Source organism: Oncorhynchus mykiss, chromosome 2, assembly GCF_057628025.1.
Source record: "Oncorhynchus mykiss isolate SJ-2025 chromosome 2, ASM5762802v1, whole genome shotgun sequence".
In the NCBI taxonomy this organism is placed as follows: domain Eukaryota; kingdom Metazoa; phylum Chordata; class Actinopteri; order Salmoniformes; family Salmonidae; genus Oncorhynchus; species Oncorhynchus mykiss.
The window spans coordinates 60,187,522-60,206,876 of NC_143023.1; the positions used below are offsets into that span (position 1 = coordinate 60,187,522).

General features: G+C 43.2%; 1 protein-coding gene across 1 annotated transcript in view; it reads left to right on the plus strand.

The window, feature by feature from the left end:
- Positions 1-16,545: 16,545 nt before the first annotated feature.
- LOC110501720 (calcium-dependent secretion activator 2) overlaps positions 16,546-19,355 on the plus strand; it is a 192,099-nt gene continuing 189,289 nt past the window's right edge. The window contains exon 1 of the mRNA XM_090203751.1: positions 16,546-16,874. Within this exon, the coding sequence (XP_090059877.1) occupies positions 16,572-16,874 (303 nt within the window). The 5' untranslated portion in view covers positions 16,546-16,571. The remainder of the gene's footprint in view (positions 16,875-19,355) is intronic.

Below are 19,355 nucleotides of genomic sequence, written 5' to 3' on the forward strand. Positions count from 1 at the left end.
CTGTTTATTGCCCAGAATTTCTCAATCGGATTACTGTTTGTCTGCCTGTAAAAACAGCACAGCTCTCAGGGCATTGGTTTTGAAGGCTGAGAGAGCTGGACGTAAAAACATTTTTGTTCAAATCTCATCTCTTTGGGGTCCCCTCTATTCAATAGTTTCTCCTGCACCTCCCTTTATTTGCCTCTCTCCTTTAATTTCCTCTTTAAGTGTCTCTTCCTTTCTCCCTCACTCTCACCATTTTGTCTTTTGTTTGTCACTCTCACTTGCTCTCTGTGTCTATCTCTCTCTCTCACACGACAAGTGTTTGTTCTACTGTAAAGTAGACGTGACCGTCACGCAGCAGGAGTCCACTATCTCTCAGACCGCCAGGAGAAGGGCACGCTGTCCGCCTCCCGTTTTAATACTTGATGAGGAAGATCAGAATGAAAGTCGCAGTGTTTGCCGTCGTATCCCAGATTGTGGCATATCATCCTTTTTGTGTCTTACTGGGAAATCTGCACCTTCACATTTCAGTTTTCAACAATTGAAATGGTAGTATCTTGCTTTATCCCTAAGGCCTGTGTGCTAATTGTTCTGTCTGTCTGGCAGGTTGTTTATCTGTGTACGTGTGCCAGTCTATTGGGTTTTCTTGTCTCTGGACTTCCCCCTGCAGCCTATGAAATATATTTTTGTTGGAATTTTGGCCACTCACTCTAAAAGACAGAGGTTAGGGCAGGGAGGAGGAGGCCTGAGATTTAAATATTGGTATTATTCCACCAAGCCATGGCATCAAATAGAGCTGACACTTAGAAGTTAGAAAAAATGTGTCCCTCCAAAATGATACAATAATGCAAAACACAGATTGTTTAAAAAAACACATTGTGGACCACTCATTGAGTATTGAGACACTAAAAACAATCATGGTCAAAAAGGGTACAGGCATCCTCTATAATACATTACATCATCTATACACATGTATGCATCTTTTATTTTAAGCACAGTGGATGAGAGGACAATTAGGCACTTAAAAAGAAACTGAGGATAATATGTTAGGCTTTGGCGCAGCCATTTACATTATTGTTACCTGATTAAAATTTCACATAGTTTATTATTTTCATCAAGACCGTAATTTATTTTTATTTGGGCTGGACAGTTGACAAAAAATAAGATCTGTAATATCGTTTTAAAGCAAGGCATGAGCTTTAGTTTCGATGGAACCGTCGTTATAAAAAGTACATACACCTTTATCTAAGGGAGTGTTTGTGTATCAACGCACTACACATCTAAATTTAGCAAAAGGGTTTAGATAAATATTGCTTGGTTAAAACAATATGTCATAGGATTCTGTCCCAAAAGTTAATGTAAAAAGGCACTAGGTGCGCAGTTTGTTACTTTCAGGTTTGTTTATTAGTTGGTACCACGTTAGTTCATTGTTCTCTAAAAGTGTTGATTTTCTTGCAAAATCTCTGCCATTTAAAAAAAAAATATAGCCACTGGTGATACCATCTCGTTTTCAAGACCATGTCACCTTGAATAGCAGAATTTGGCATGTTTTTTACCCACACCAAGGTCAAATCTGATTCTGCAGGCATGGTTACAAACATAATTAACACACGTATAATTTATGTGCCCCCATACTCCTGCAGCCTATGTAATAATAACTAGCGCCAATGTTTCAAACAGTTTAGTGAAGCATTTAAATGGTAGGCCACCCATGGCTTTACACTTTGCAATGATTACACCAGGGGCACAATTTGCATGTTTAAGGAAAGATTCACCCATTTTTTATGTTATATTGTTTTTGTGCATCTCTGAGCGAGAGATGGACAGGGTTCATTTCATGTTTTCATGTGTATCTGAGCTATTGTCGTTCAAGCAGGCAGAAATTTGGCCAGTATAACGTAGCACTGCGATAAAGCCTCTCACTATACTGGAATTTATTATATAACTTTTAGATCGTGAAAACGTCTATCATACATGTCAGATTTCAATACTGACTTGTGTCATAACGAGGGAGGTTGTCTTCTCACGAATGAGCCATTGATCATATTTTTGTAATATACCAACCTCGAGAATTGTGTAATTTAACAGAAGGTCCACCACATTTCTCCTATTTGTCTGCCTCTTCAGTCCAGGGTGCATTGCATAGTGCCATTGCATGGCCATTACGAATGTCAGACTCCACTCTGCGAGGCACATCGATCTGCCGGTTGAACATGGTGAGATTTAAGACTCCTAAATTAATAGTGCCGTTTGTTTTTACACCTAACTTGCTACTTCACATGCTGATATTGACTTTGGTATTATTGTGTAGCTTCGTTTGCTTGCTAGCCAGCCAGCCAGCCCATAGAGAGAGCACTGGATTGTGGGGTTTGTAGTCAACCTGAGCTGCAACTGGTTTCCACAACGATTTTCACAGGTTGCTACCAACCTTACTATAATGACCTTGTTAAAAAAAAAACATTGTTCTCACATATTAGTGTTATTTAATTACACATTGTAATCCAAAAATGTATTGATAATCAACCCCAGATACTTGTACTCACTGACAACATCTGTGGCAGGACCACAGGAGAAAATAAAAGGTGTCCTAGGCACCAAGTTCCTATAGTGTACGACCTAGTTTTGTCTACATTGATATTCAGTTTCCATTGTTCACACCAGTTAAAACATTTTTTTTAAACATTTAACTTTCATTTAATGTCATCTGCATATAAAATAACAGACACTCATTCATTGTTTATACAGACACCTTTTCCAAGAGCTTTGAAGGCCAATGAGATCATTAATATACAGTGCCTTCAGAAAGTATTCATACCCCTTGACTTATTCCACATTTTGTTGATACAGCCCGAATTCAAAATTAATTTGTTTTTTTTTTTCTCACCCATCTACACACAATCCCTCATAATGACCAATTGAAAACATGTTTTTAGAAATGTTTGCACATTTATTGAAAATGAAATACGCTGGGCTTTGGCTGGGCCATTTCAAGGACTTGTTCTGAAGCCATTCCAGCAATTCTTTGGCTGTATGCTTGGGGTCATTGTCCTGTTGGAATGTACATTTTTGCTCCAGTCTAAGGTCGTTTGCGCTCTGAAGCAGATTCTCATCAAGGATATTCCTATATTTGGCTCCATTCATTGTTCTCTCTATCCTTAACAGTCTCCCAGTCCCTGCCACTGAAAAGCATCCCCATAGAATGATGCTGCCACCACCATGCTTTACGGTAGGGATGGTGTTAGACGGGTGATGAGCTGTGCCTGGTTTTCTCCAGACAGCACTTTGCATTCAGGCCAAAGAGCTACATTTCGGTCTCATCAGACCACAGAATCTTTTACCTTATGCTTTCAGATTCTTTAATATGCCTTTTGGCAAACTACAGGCGTGTTGTCATGTGCCGTCTGGCCACTCTCCCGTAAAGCCCAGATTGGTGAAGTGCTGTAGAGACTGTGTTCCTTCTGGCAGGTACTCACATCTCAGTCCAAGTAACTCTGTAATTCTGTCTGAGTGGTCATTGGGTTCTTGGTCACCTCCCTGACCAAGGTCCTTCTTGCCCGGTTGCTCAGTTTGGTCGGACAATCAACTCTAGGCAGACTCGGATAGTTCCATATGCTTTCAATTTCCCAGTGATGGAGACCACTGTGCTCTTGGAAACTTTTAACACTCTATGAATTGTTTTATACCCTTCCACAAATACACTGCTCAAAAAAATAAAGGGAACACTTAAACAACACAATGTAACTCCAAGTCAATCACACTTCTGTGAAATTAAACTGTCCATGTAGGAAGCAGCACTGATTGACAATAAATTTAACATGCTGTTGTGCAAATGGAATAGACAACAGGTGGAAATTATAGGCAATTAGCAATAAAGGGGTGGTTCTGCAGGTGGTGACCACAGACCACTTCTCAGTTCCTATGCTTCCTGGCTGATGTTTTGGTCACTTTTGAATGCTGGCGATGCTTTCACTCTAGTGGTAGCATGAGACGGAGTCTACAACCCACACAAGTGGCTCAGGTAGTGCAGCTCATCCAGGATGGTACATCAATGCGAGCTGTGGCAAGAAGGTTTGCTGTGTCTGTCAGCGTAGTGTCCAGAGCATGGAGGCGCTACCAGGAGACAGGCCCGTACATCAGGAGACGTGGAGGAGGCCGTAGGAGGGCAACAACCCAGCAGCAGGACCGCTACCTCCGCCTTTGTGCAAGGAGGAGCAGGAGGAGCACTGCCAGAGCCCTGCAAAATGACCTCCAGCAGGCCACAAATGTGCATGTGTTTGCTCAAACGGTCAGAAAGAGACTCCATGAGGGTGGTATGAGGGCCCGACGTCCACAGGTGGGGGTTGTGCTTACAGCCCAACACCGTGCAGGACGTTTGGCATTTGCCAGAGAACACCAAGATTGTCAAATTCGCCACTGGTGCCCTGTGCTCTTCACAGATGAACGCAGGTTCACACTTAGCACATGTGACAGACGTGACAGAGTCTGGAGACGCCGTCGAGAATGTTCTGCTGCCTGCAACGTCCTCCAGCATGACCGGTTTGGCGGTGGGTCAGTCATGGTGTGGGTTGGCATTTCTTTGGGTTGGCATTTCTCCATGTGCTCGCCAGAGGTAGCCTGACTGCCATTAGGTACCGAGATGAGATTCTCAGACCCCTTGTGAGACCATGTGCTGGTGCGGTTGGCCCTGGGATCCTCCTAATGCAAGACAATGCTAGACCTCATGTTGCTGGAATGTGTCAGCAGTTCCTGCAAGAGGAAGGCATTGATGCTATGGACTGGCCCGCCCATTCCCCAGACATGAATCCAATTGAGCACATCTAGGACATCATGTCTCGCTCCATCCACCAACGGCACATTGCACCACAGACTGTCCAGGAGTTGGCGGATGCTTTAGTCCAGGTCTGGGAGGAGATCCCTCAGGAGACCATCCGCCACCTCATCAGGAGCATGCCCAGGCGTTGTAGGGAAGTCATATAGGCACGTGGAGGCCACACACACTACTGTGCCTCATTTTGACTTGTTTTAAGGACATTACATCAATGTTGGATCAGCCTGTAGTGTGGTTTTCCACTTTAATTTTGAGTGTGACTCCAAATCCAGACCTCCATGGGTTGATAAATTTGATTTCCATTGATCATTTTTGTGTGATTTTCAGCACATTCAACTATGTAAAGAAAAAGTATTTAATAAGAATACTTCATTCATTCAGATCTAGGATGTGTTATTTTAGTGTTCCCTTTTATTTTTTTGAGCAGTGTATATGCCTCATCACAATTCTATCTCAGAGATCAAATGACATTTCCTTGGACTTCATGGGATAGTTTCTGCTCTGACATGCACTGTCAGCTGTGGAACCTTATATAGACAGGCGTTTCTTTCAAGTTTTCCAGATATGTAACTTTCAAAATACAGAAATCAACCCCCTATGATGCATTTTGCATTAGATGGGGATGATTTCTGCATTTTGAAAGTTACATATCTTGAAAACTTGATTGCTGACAAGCAAAACATTTGGGACTATGTCAACAATGGACTAATGAAACAAATACCAAAATATTGTTTTGGGGTGGAGTTTTCCTTGAATGTGGTCAAAAGCTTTAGAGAAATCAATGAAAAAACAAATGTGACTTTTTTTCCCCCCCTTGAATCTATGATTATGGTTAATCTCTTGCTCCTACCTGAGACGCAGACGTCTCATCTAGACACCTGGAAATGCAAATGCGCTACGCTAAATGCTAAATGTACTCGTTAAAACTCAAACGTTCATTAAAACACACATGCAGGGTATTGAATTAAAGCTACACTCGTTGTGAATCTAGCCAACAAGACAGATTTTTAAAATGCTTTTCGGCGAAAGCATGAGAAGTTATTATCTGATAGCATGCAACACCCCAAAATACCTGAAGGGGACGTAAACAAAAGAATTAGCGTAGCCGGCACTACACAAAACGCATAAATAAAATATAAAACATTCATTACCTTTGATATTCTTTGTTGGCACTCCTATATGTTCCATAAACATCACAATTGGGTCTTTTTCCTGATTAAATCCGTCCATGTATGCCCAAAATATCCATTTGTATAGCCTGTCTGGTTCAGGAAAAGCTCCGTTCCAAAACGCAACGTAATTTTTTAAAATTATATAAGTTGCCTATATTCTTTGACAAAACACTTCAACCTACTTTTGTAACCCAACGTTAGGTATTTGTAAACGTTAATAATCGATCAAATTGATCACTGGGCGATCTGTATTCAATAGCAACTACTCAAGAAAACGTTGTCCTTTTGTCTCTTTCCAAAAATCGATTCCTGTATGCTGGACGAAATGAAGGATCTATTTGTCATTACACAAAGGATTTTTGTCAATGAAAATGACGTTTTTGGAAGTTGTAGGAACTGCAAGCTCCCGGCTATATACTTTTGCTTGCAATAAACAATTCAGAGACTGGCGGATTAATACTTTTCTGTGGTTTTTGTGACCAGGTTTTTCTTGGGATTTCGCTTGCTGTTCACGTTCTGTTATAGTCACAGACATTATTTAACCAGTTTTAGAAACTTCAGAGTGTTTTCTATCCACACATACTAATCATATGCATATACTATATTCCTGGCATGAGTAGCAGGACGCTGAAATGTTGCGCGATTTTTAACAGAATGTTCGAAAAAGTAGTGGGTCGACTTAAGAGGCTAAGGCAGCTCTGTTTCTTTCTGAACCCATTTTGCTCATCTGCTATGATATTGTGGTTTTCAGCCCAGTGTTTAAGTGCGGGTAAACAGAACATAACAAAATAGTTTATACATAGCAGAGGTCAGGGCTATACCACGATAGTTTATTGGGATCCTTTTGTCTTCTGAATTGGGTATGTTGATAATGCCGTATTTCTACATCTCTGGGATGACATTAAAAAAAAAAAGTTTTTAAATTCAGTTATTAAGAACAAATTCTTATTTACAATGACAGCCTACCCCGGCCAAACCTGGATGACGTTGGGCCAATTGTGTGCCGCCCTATTGGACTCCCAATCACGGGCGGATGTGATTCAGCCTGCTCAAAGCGATAACCAAAGAGCTTGTACAGTACATTTTGGGCCTTACACATTCTTAACTGTTTGCAATATGGTCACAATATCAGACACATTAATTGGCTGGTTTAAAGGAAAGTCCATATGCCTTGAGCCACTAACACTGGCTTTGTTGTACTGTGATGGGCTGTTTGGAACAGGCTTGCAATGTAATTTATCTATCTAGTACAGTGTTCTTATCAGTGCGAGAGGCTCCATTGGGCTCTAGGACTTCCCAGGAGATTAACTGGCGGCGTTCACTAGCCCGGCCAAGTTGGTTTAAATGCCAGAAAGCCTTTGGGTCAGATGTCTCTAGTTCTTGAATGTTTTCTTTTGTTAATGCCACCAGTGCTGCCGTTTAGCAGTCTGGACTGAGCGGTCAAACTGTCCCTAATTGAGGCCTCAGTTCACACCTTCAGTGGGACAGGTGGGCAGGCTTTCCATTCGTCCTCTGCAGAGCACAGGCAGTGATTTCATCTGACCGCCAGGCTTTTTTTCCCCCCTTCCTTCTCTTATTAGACCTGCCAGACGTAATCACAATGTCCCTGTGAGGGATGTGGTCCCACATCTCCTGCTTTAAAGCCGACTTATGGTAAATCCAGCGTCTGTATTGGCCGTATAGCATTTACTGCGATGCAGCCTCTGCAGAAGTCAGGGCATTCATACGTATTGTGCTTCGCAGGCAGAGCAGAGCTGTTGTGAAGAAAGTAGTCAAGAAAGTGAGTTTGTGTTTATACAGGGCCTACTGCCTCTACTTACCGTCAAACAATCATATCAGTGTGGAGCTACTGTATAGTAGGTTGGGTAGATCTGTAGGAAAGCATCGAATTTAATCCCTTTTTTAATTTAATTTTAACCTCTACGGGATCAGTGTCACTAAACCGGGACAGTTGTTGCACAATATGAGAATGTGACTAGAAAACTTTTCCAGGACATAGACATGTCTTATATGGGCAGAAAGCTTCAATTCTTGTTAATCTAACTGCAGTATCAAATTTACAGTAGCTATTACAGGAAAAAACATGCTATTGTTTGAGGATAGTGCACAACAACTAAACACTTATCACGGCAACTGGTTTGATACATTCACCTCTGAAGGTAAATAATGTACTTCCATTCAGTAATCTTGCTCTGATTTGTCATCCTGAGGGTCCCAGAGATAAAATGTAGTGTAGTTTTGTTTGATAAAATCAATTTTTACATTCAAATGTAGGAACTGGGGTCTACAGTTTGACCCCATTGCTGTCTCTGGCTCCACACCCAGCCCAGCTGGCCATCTAGATGTGTGTGGTGTATAAGCTAAAGGTTAGTGTATAAGCTAATGATCCATCATGTATGACATTTCTGGGAGTGTGTAAACTGATTTTTTTTATTACCATAGCATTTTTGTATGTTCTCTGTATTTATGTACTTGAAGATGTATAAGTTGACCAATTCGGCACATTTGTGCAAACTCCTGGCAGACTTGATGCAAAATATTGTGTAATGAGGTAATTCTTCACTGGATCAGTCTGACACTTTGCACAGACACTGCAGCCATCTTCTGGACAAAGTCTAAATCACACCTAGGATCCTATCTTAATGTATGACTTTTCTCTTGCATTTCAAAGATGATGGAACAAAAAATAAGTTGAAAATGCATGTTTTCTTGGTTTGTATCTTCTTTAACCAGATCTAATGTGTTATTTTCTTCTACATTAATTTCACATTTCCACAAGCTTCAGTGATTCCTTTAAATTGATATCAAGAAAATGCATATCCTTGAAAAAAGGGTCCAATCCTTAAGAGGCAGCAAAATGTGAAAAAAAGTTTAAAGGGGTGGACTTTCTATAGGCACTGTATCGTGTGCAGTAGTTGCTCCTTTACTTTCCAAAGAGGTCTTTTTGAATTGTCTAAAGTTGTTATTTTGAAGGAAGAAACACTGATTTCTCAAAGGATACACATCTCCTCTGATTCAATAAACAACTGTTCAGATTCTCCCTCACTCTCCTCTCCCCGCATGCATAACTCTTCTCGCATTGAAATTCTATTCATTTCTGTAGAGCAGTTAAAATCCAAGAGCTCCAAACCTGACAGCTATCTCTCCCTGTGTCAGTTATATTTTTACAGCCAGGCTTTCAGATCTGTTTCCATCTTCCTTAGTAGAATCATTTCTGCAGATAATAACTTTAATTATACAACCAAAGGCTGCGACGGGAGCATATTTTATTAATCTCTTAACTGAGGAGTAAACTCGGAGCAGTGTTGGTTAGAAATAATTCAATGAGATTTTAAACCCTCAATTAAGTCAAACAGCAGGGAGAGAGGAAATCCCATGGTGGCAGATTCATTAGTAATAATGGGTAATAATGGGTGACCGCATATAATGAAGGCATTAGCCATAAAGCTCTCGGAGGCCCTCAGTGGCGACCACAATTACCAACACAAAGACATTTAATTTAGCAACGAGGGGGTGGTGACGTGGACTCAAACAATTGTATAGGAGCTTGTAAGGTATGGTGGATGAGTCGTGAGGGCTAGAGCATAGAATACCTTTCATGTTTCAAGGGAGCAAGCCAAGTAGTATAGTGCTGAAATGAACACGAATTCGATTCCAAAGTGGTCATGTTGTAGTATTTGCAGTGTGCTCAATTTGATCTTCTTATCGCTGTAGCAGGAAAGTAGCTTTAGAAAATGATGCACTACATAGAGGCGAAGTCATTTGGTTTTAGGGTTTGAGTTGGCCAAGGACAGTATAACCAGTTCATGTGATCGCATTTCAGTTAATTTCAGTGTGTAAACAACATCCCAACTCCCTCTCCTCGAATTCCTCCAACTCTGGATCGAACTCTTTTAGAGATGCTTATGGATGCTTCCCGTCCAGATGGGGTGCTATGTGGTTTGACAGTGGAGCTGGGGTTAGTGGTTAGTCTCATCAACCAGGGATCCACGGGATAGGGTCAGGAGTGAGTTTGGCAAGGCCCTGCTGAGTGACACTCTGTTCAGGGGCCATGACAAGGCTGACTTTTTTGGATGACCCTGCCCCAAAACACAGTTAGCTGTGTATCAGTTAGCTGCTCCATGAGTCACTGAACCATGGAGTATTTTTGTAGGGCTTCTATTTATGTTTATAACAATGTGCACATTGTGTTTAATTAAGACCTAACCAGGTGAGGGGGGTTCCTACTAATCAATCAAATACAAGGGAAAACCCTTAAGCCCTGTTTACACTGAAGGCTGTAATGCTTAAATCCGTTTTGCTTTTCAAATCCATTTTGGAATATTGACTGTCCCAAACAGGAAGTTACAGGTGACCAAATCGGATTTATGTGTGTTCAGACAGCAGCCATTTGCTGATATTTAAAATATAACTAGGCAAGTCAGTTAAGAACAAATTCTTATTTACAATGATGGCCTACCATGGTACAATGGGTTATAACTGCCTTGTTCAGAGGCAGAACAACAGATTTTTACCTTGTCAGCTCGGGGATTCTATCCAGTAACCTTTCGGTTACTGGCCCAACGCTCTCACCACTGGGCTACCTGCCGACATGGCTACACTAGTTGTCATAGTAATGAAGGATGTGTGCGCAGTGGTGTAGGGAGATTAGTGGTGGTGCTCATGCTTCCTATCACTCAGAAGTTATGTAGCAAGCTAAGGTGACAACAATGCCGGCCACGGATGTTTCCCAGTTGCTTTGAATGTTCAAAATCATAGTGTTAGAACACTTTTTAAAGCCTCAAAGGATAAGATTATCCAACTTTCATAATGAGTCATTTTGACCAGCCACAGCAGTCAACTAGCTAGCTAGGTAGGTAGTTGTTTAGCTTTCTAGCACATTCACTAATTTGTTTAATAAGCTAGTTAGCTACCACATGTTGTTGTCAAACTGTCAACAGAGTAGCTAGCAAGCAACAAGATATGCCAAATAACAGTCTAAAAACTACTTGAGTACAAGTAAATCCAATTTGACCGTTCAGACACAAGCCGTCTGGCCAGGAATCAGATTTGTATTTGACTTCAAACCACCTACGAAGGTAGTTTCCACTGTGGCTTGAAATATCCGACTCCATTAGGTTTTTGGCTATTTAGACTTCAAGAACAGGGGATGAGTCACTTCAAACTGGCAATATGAACAAGGCTTAAGATACTCAGCCTTCCAGAAATTGAGTTTGACACCCCTGCAATTGAGGCATGACATAAGTTCCCCCCACATGCTTTCTTTGACTCACTGAACAATTAGCTAAATTCACCTCACTGCACCAGTGTTGCCTAGCGCTGCATCGCACCTGGCTAACAAAATAAGATTGAACTCAGGCCAATCAGTTTTTGATAGCAGAGCAGGAGGCTGTTAGCCTACCTCCTCCATCTTTGTCTAGCAAACTAGTTTTTCCAGCTTTGCAATTTGCCATTACTTTTTATGTGGTGGGCTGTTATTTACATCCTACCTTACCTTTGTCTGTACATTATACCTTGATGCTATTTTATCGCCCCCAGAAACCTCCATTTACTCTCTGTTCCAGACGTTCTAGACGACCAATTCTTATTGCTTTCAGTCGCACCCTTATTCTACTCCTCCTATGTTCCTCTGGCGATGTAGAGGTGAATCCAGGCCCTGCAGTGCCTAGCTCCACTCCTATTCCCCAGGCGCTCTCTTTTGACGACTTCTGTAACCGTAATAGCCTTGGTTTCATGCATGTTAACATTAGAAGCCTCCTCCCTAAGTTTGTTCTTTTCACTGCTTTAGCACACTCTGCCAACCCGGATGTTCTAGCTGTGTCTGAATCCTGGCTTAGGAAGACCACCAAAAATTCAGACATTTTAATTCCAAACTACAACATTTTCAGACAAGATAGAACTGCCAAAGGGGGCGGTGTTGCAATTTACTGCAAAGATAGCCTGCAGAGTTCTGTCCTACTATCCAGGTCTGTACCCAAACAATTTGAACTTCTACTTTTAAAAATCCACCTTTCTAAAAACAAGTCTCTCACCGTTGCCGCCTGCTATAGACCACCCTCTGCCCCCAGCTGTGCTCTGGACACCATATGTGAACTGATTGCCCCCCATCTATCTTCAGAGCTCGTGCTGCTAGGCGACCTAAACTGGAACATGCTTAACACCCCAGCCATCCTACAATCTAAACTTGATGCCCTCAATCTCACACAAATTATCAATGAACCTACCAGGTACCTCCCCAAAGCCTTAAACACGGGCACCCTCATAGATATCATCCTAACCAACTTCCCCTCTAAATACACCTCTGCTGTCTTCAACCAAGATCTCAGCGATCACTGCCTCATTGCCTGCATCCGTAATGGGTCAGCGGTCAAACGACCTCCTCTCATCACTGTAAAACGCTCCCTGAAACACTTCAGCGAGCAGGCCTTTCTAATCGACCTGGCCGGGGTATCCTGGAAGGATATTGACCTCATCCCGTCAGTAGAGGATGCCTGGATATTTTTTAAAAATGCCTTCCTAACCATCTTAAATAAACATGCCCCATTCAAGAAATTTAGAACCAGGAACAGATATAGCCCTTGGTTCTCCCCAGACCTGACTGCCCTTAATCAACACAAAAACGTCCTATGGCGTTCTGCATTAGCATCGAACAGCCCCCGTGATATGCAGCTGTTCAGGGAAGCTAGAAACCATTATACACAGGCAGTTAGAAAAGCCAAGGCTAGCTTTTTCAAGCAGAAATTTGCTTCTTGCAACACTAACTCAAAAAAGTTCTGGGACACTGTAAAGTCCATGGAGAATAAGAACACCTCCTCCCAGCTGCCCACTGCACTGAAGATAGGAAACACTGTCACCACTGATAAATCCACCATAATTGAAAATTTCAATAAGCATTTTTCTACTGCTGGCCATGCTTTCCACCTGGCTACTCCTACCCCTGTCAACAGCACTGCACCCCCAACAGCAACTCGCCCAAGCCTTCCCCATTTCTCCTTCTCCCAAATCCATTCAGCTGATGTTCTGAAAGAGCTGCAAAATCTGGACCCCTACAAATCAGCCGGGCTAGACAATCTGGACCCTTTCTTTCTAAAATTATCTGCCGAAATTGTTGCCACCCCTATTACTAGCCTGTTCAACCTCTCTTTCGTGTCGTCTGAGATTCCCAAAGATTGGAAAGCAGCTGCGGTCATCCCCCTCTTCAAAGGGGGGGACACTCTTGACCCAAACTGCTACAGACCTATATCTATCCTACCATGCCTTTCTAAGGTCTTCGAAAGCCAAGTCAACAAACAGATTACCGACCATTTTGAATCTCACCATACCTTCTCTGCTATGCAATCTGGTTTCAGAGCTGGTCATGGGTGCACCTCAGCCACGCTCAAGGTCCTAAACGATATCTTAACCGCCATCGATAAGAAACATTACTGTGCAGCCGTATTCATTGATCTGGCCAAGGCTTTCGACTCTGTCAATCACCACATCCTCATCGGCAGACTCAACAGCCTTGGTTTCTCAAATGATTGCCTCGCCTGGTTCACCAACTACTTCTCTGATAGAGTTCAGTGTGTCAAATCTGAGGGTCTGTTGTCCGGACCTCTGGCAGTCTCTATGGGGGTGCCACAGGGTTCAATTCTTGGACCGACTCTCTTCTCTGTATACATCAATGAGGTCGCTCTTGCTGCTGGTGAGTCTCTGATCCACCTCTACGCAGACGACACCATTCTGTATACTTCCGGCCCTTCTTTGGACACTGCGTTAACAACCCTCCAGGCAAGCTTCAATGCCATACAACTCTCCTTCCGTGGCCTCCAACTGCTCTTAAATACAAGTAAAACTAAATGCATGCTCTTCAACCGATCACTACCTGCACCTACCCGCCTGTCCAACATCACTACTCTGGACGGCTCTGACTTAGAATACGTGGACAACTACAAATACTTAGGTGTCTGGTTAGACTGTAAACTCTCCTTCCAGACCCATATCAAACATCTCCAATCCAAAGTTAAATCTAGAATTGGCTTCCTATTTCGCAACAAAGCATCCTTCACTCATGCTGCCAAACATACCCTTGTAAAACTGACCATCCTACCAATCCTCGACTTTGGCGATGTAATTTACAAAATAGCCTCCAATACCCTACTCAACAAACTGGATGCAGTCTATCACAGTGCAATCCGTTTTGTCACCAAAGCCCCATACACTACCCACCATTGCGACCTGTACGCTCTCGTTGGCTGGCCCTCGCTTCATACTCGTCGCCAAACCCACTGGCTCCATGTCATCTACAAGACCCTGCTAGGTAAAGTCCCCCCTTATCTCAGCTCGCTGGTCACCATAGCATCTCCCACCTGTAGCACACGCTCCAGCAGGTATATCTCTCTAGTCACCCCCAAAACCAATTCTTTCTTTGGCCGCCTCTCTTTCCAGTTCTCTGCTGCCAATGACTGGAACGAACTACAAAAATCTCTGAAACTGGAAACTCTTATCTCCCTCACTAGCTTTAAGCACCAACTGTCAGAGCAGCTCACAGATTACTGCACCTGTACATAGCCCACATATAATTTAGCCCTATCAACTACCTCTTTCCCAACTGTATTTAATTTATTTATTTATTTTGCTCCTTTGCACCCCATTATTTTTATTTCTACTTTGCACATTCTTCCATTGCAAAACTACCATTCCAGTGTTTTACTTGCTATATTGTATTTACCTTGCCACCAAGGCCTTTTTTTGCCTTTACCTCCCTTCTCACCTCATTTGCTCACATTGTATATAGACTTGTTTATACTTTATTATTGACTGTATGTTTGTTTTACTCCATGTGTAACTCTGTGTTGTTGTATCTGTCGAACTGCTTTGCTTTATCTTGGCCAGGTCGCAATTGTAAATGAGAACTTGTTCTCAACTTGCCTACCTGGTTAAATAAAGGTAAAATAAATAAATAAATAAATAAATTTCTCCTTACTGCAGTTCCAAGGAACACGTCTTGGCTGTTCTTGCCCCGTTAGCAGTACATGCCAGTGGCAGCTACATCTGTCACCACATCTTTATCTAGTTAACTCTGGCCAATTTCCATTTATCTTCATAAAGCCTGGCTCTCTCTTTCTAACTGCAGTTCAGAGAAACTTGGCCTAGAAAGTTGGCAGCCCGTCAGCAGCCGTGTTACCCCCCGATGTGCTGAAATCTCAGTCTGGCTCAGGAAATGGCTTTGCTCTCGACACAAACACATTTATTTTGTTGGTTTGTGGTTTCCTCCCTCCCAGAGACTCTCCGACGCAAAATGCTTTTGTTCCGCACCATTACTCTCCACGAGGAGCCACGATTCTTCTCCATCTGCTGTTCATGCACTAGTAGCTCTCTGTACCCCAAGACGCCTTTGCATCGTCCCTCCAAAACGGGATCAAACAGAATCAGTGACGTGCGTTGTCAATACCGGGCTCCACTGTTTGTCTGTCTGTCTGTTTCCTAGTCAGCCAGTTAGTCAGTCGATGTCTTTCTCCAGCCTCTCTAAACTACTGTCTACCATAAATATTTAGATCCCTACTCCCTTTGAGCACTTCAGCTCCAGTAAGCATTCTTCTTGACAGAAGTAGCTAATGCCTGTTTTGCTGGAATCCAATGCCCCCTGTCCTTTAGATGGTCGAATAATATCATGTCGCTTTCAACATTCTCAGATCGTGCCTTCTTTTATCTGTCCATCCGAAAGCCTTCACGTCACGTGAACATCCATGCCATGTGCAGGCGTTCTTTCATAGTGGTCCTTGCTAGTCTATGAAAGTTTGGGATGTGCATATCACTCATACACCGTGTGAAGAGTCTGGGGATTCTTTGAGGCAGAGAGGCCAGTACAACCCCCTCACAGATCTTGACCCTGTACCCAGGTGTAAACCGAACCCAATTATCTTCTCTCTCCCTGAGGAGTATTAGGCAAGCTAGCTAACCCGTTTATACTGAGGGGCCAAATAAAAGATTAGCCTCCCCTAATAGGAAATGCTACATCCAGATGAGACCCTTGAGTGAGGCTAAAAACCTGGACTTCATGTACCATCATCCTCCTCTCCCAGATGTCATGACTACCAGCAGACAGAATCTGAGTGAGTCTGCAGTTAAGCCCTGAGGAAGAAACATCCATTCTGTGTAATTATAGAGGTTATTAGCGGCTGCCTGCCCTGAGCTGGGCATAACACCTGCATGTTTAATACAACTGGAGCCCATGTAAGGAGATTACCACGAGCTGAATCAACCTATATTGTTTTATTGTTTAATTTCTTTATTTACGTGGGTTCCATATTGTGTTTTTCAGTATGTTATATCAACTTTATCATTTTCCTGGTTGTATCTACTGTACATACGATGAGATGCAAAAAATAACTGTTTCCCAGAGATGCAACGGCGAGATTAGACTCTGAGGTCATGGGTCATTGGTAAGTTTATCAGGAGCTATAACAAAGTGCAATGACGGTAACCAACTGCATTAATTAGCTACATTAACTTAGCAGCACTATATTAGTTGTATTTTCTTCTGGGTCCTTATGATCCCTGGTTTCTACTTTGCACAGGGCTTCCTGAAGAGCGAGCGGGTGTCCAGGATGGTGCAGAGCGGCGGCTGCTCGGCCTGCGACTTCCGTGACATCTTCAAAAAGAACATTGAGCGGCGGGTGCGCAGCTTGCCCAAAATCGACGGCCTGAGCAAAGAGACAGTGCTGAGCTCCTGGATCGCCAAGTATGACACCATCTACAGGGGGGATGAGGAAATGCAGCGCCAGCCCCAGAGGATGCACCTCAGTGCCGTGTCCGAGATGATCCTCAGCAAGGAGCAACTGTACGAGATGTTCCAGCAGATTCTGGGCATCAAGAAGTTTGAGCACCAGCTGCTGTACAACGCCTGTCAGGTGAGCGATGGACCACATGCACGAACACACACACCCTCCCCCCCTAAATTTGTATTATCTATTTCTAGATTGTTGGAGGTGTTGCCTAGGTAACCACACAATGATTCATGCAAGGATACATTGTTTAATTATGATGCAATGCGCCCAATGCCCAAGTAATATACTATTGAGGATGTTGGAGTCAAATGTCCTTTAATCACCAGCTAATCACAGGTCTCTTTGAAGACATGTCTTTAAGGTCAGGGACTGATGATACTTTTTAATCAGAGTGCTCCCCCTCACCATGACCCTGTCAACTAAGGCAGGGGTGTCTTACCTTCCTCTTTACCTTTTACTAGGGGGTCTTCCATGGCCACCAATTAGTAGTAAGAGATGGCTGTAACTAGTTGGCATACGTTGGTGTGATCAGTGGTTACAGTCATTTGTAAACTGTAAACGGGTTGGGCTTATTCATCTAAAGGGTATTTTTAAATACATGCCATTGCTGTCCAAAGTTTTGACTGTTACTGTATATTATTATAATTTTTATTATCATCCATAATGTGATGTGAAGAACCTGATAAAGAATACATGTATCAGTGTCCCTCTGCAGTGAAATGTGCATTAAAATGTGTTGTTATACAGTTCCCCTGTAAATGAGATTTAGGCATTTAAATGTCAGTCCTAATGGCTTTAAAGGCTGACAGTGTTCCCATGTGTAATACTTTGAATGATTTCAAATAATGAGACCTGCAGACACTAGACCTTGGGATGAAAACAGATGTATGCGCAAAATTTGAGAGAAAAAAACTTTTTGTGCTCATGGAACATTTCTGGGATCTTTTATTTCAGCTCATGAAAAATGGGACCGACACACGTTGTGTTTATATTTTTGTTTTAGTGTATTTAGCAATCTTATTGTTAAGGGGAAGAAGTTGTTCAGGAGCCTTTTGGTCCCAGACGTAGCACTCCGGTACCGTTTGCTGTGCCGTAGTAGAGAGAACAGTCTATGACTTGGGTGGCTGGAGTCTGACTATTTTTTAGGTCCTCCTTCTGACACCGCCTGGTATAGAGCTCCTGGATGGCAGGGAGTTCGGCCCCAGTGATGTACTTGGCCATACGCACTACCCTCTGTAGCGCATTGCGGATGTATGCTGAGCAGTTACCATACCAAATCTTTTCAGCCTCCTGAGAGGGAAGAGACGTTGGTGTGCCCTCTTCACAACTGTGTTGATGTGTTTGGACCATGATAGTTCTTTAGCGATGTGGACACCTAGGAACTTGAAGCTCTCGGCCCGCTCCACTACAGCCCCGTCAATGTGAAGGGTGGCGTGTTCGGCCCTTTGTTTCCTGTTGTCCATGATAAGCTCCTTTGTCTCTCCCACGTTGAGGGAGAGGTTGTTGTCCTGGCACCACCGTTGTGTCATCGGCAAACTTGATGATGGTGTTGGAGTCGTGTGTGCGGCCACGCAGTCGTGTGTGAACAGAGAGTACAGGAGGGGACTAAGCACCCTCCCCTGAGTGACCCCTGTGTTGAGGGTCAGCGTGACGAGTGTGTTGTCGCCTACCCTTACCACCTGGTGGTGACCCTTCAGGAAGTCCAGGATTCAGTTGCAGAGGGAGGTGTTCAGTCCAAGGGACCTTAGCTTAGTGATGAGCTTGGAGGGCAATATGGTTTTGAACATTGAGCTGTAGTCTATAAACAGCATTCTCACAAGTGTTCCTTTTGTCCAGGTGGGGAAGGGCAATGTGGAGTGCAATAGAGAGAGTGTCATCTGTGGCTCTGTTGGGGCATTATGCGAATTGAAGTGGGTCCAGGGTGTCTGGCATAATGGTGTTGATGTGAGCCATGACCAGCCTTTCAAAGCTTTTCATGGCTACAGATGTGAGTACACTACGGGGCGGTAGTCATTTAGACAGGTTACCTTGGCATTCTTGGGCACAGGGACTATGATGGCCTGCTTTAAACATGTAGGTATTACAGGCTGGGTCAGGGAGAGGTTGAAAATGTCAGTGAAGACACTTGCCAGCTGGTCAACGCATGCTCGGAGTACACATCCTGGTAATCTGTCTGGCCCTGTGGCCTTGAATGAATGTGAATGTTAACCGGTTTAAAGGTCTTACTCAGATCGGCTACGGAGAGCGTGATCACACAGTTACCCGGAACAGCTGATGCTCTCACGCATGGTTCAGTGTTTCTTGCCTCGAAACAAGCGTAGAAGGCATTTAGCTCGTCTGGTAGGGTCACGTCACTGGGTTTCCTTTTGTAATCCGTGATAGTTTGCAGGGCTTGCCACATCCGACGAGCGTCAGAGCAGGTGTAACCTTTATTGGTTCATTGGAGGGCGTACAATATTTTTTTCCAGTGTCTGATTTAGTGTCCCGCTTCTTTAACCTTTTCACACTTACCAACACAGGGGTGTGATCATTCTACAGTGGTCCCTGCAGCGTACGATCAAACCGATGTGATTAGAATGCTTATTTAGAACGGCCAGTTTCGAA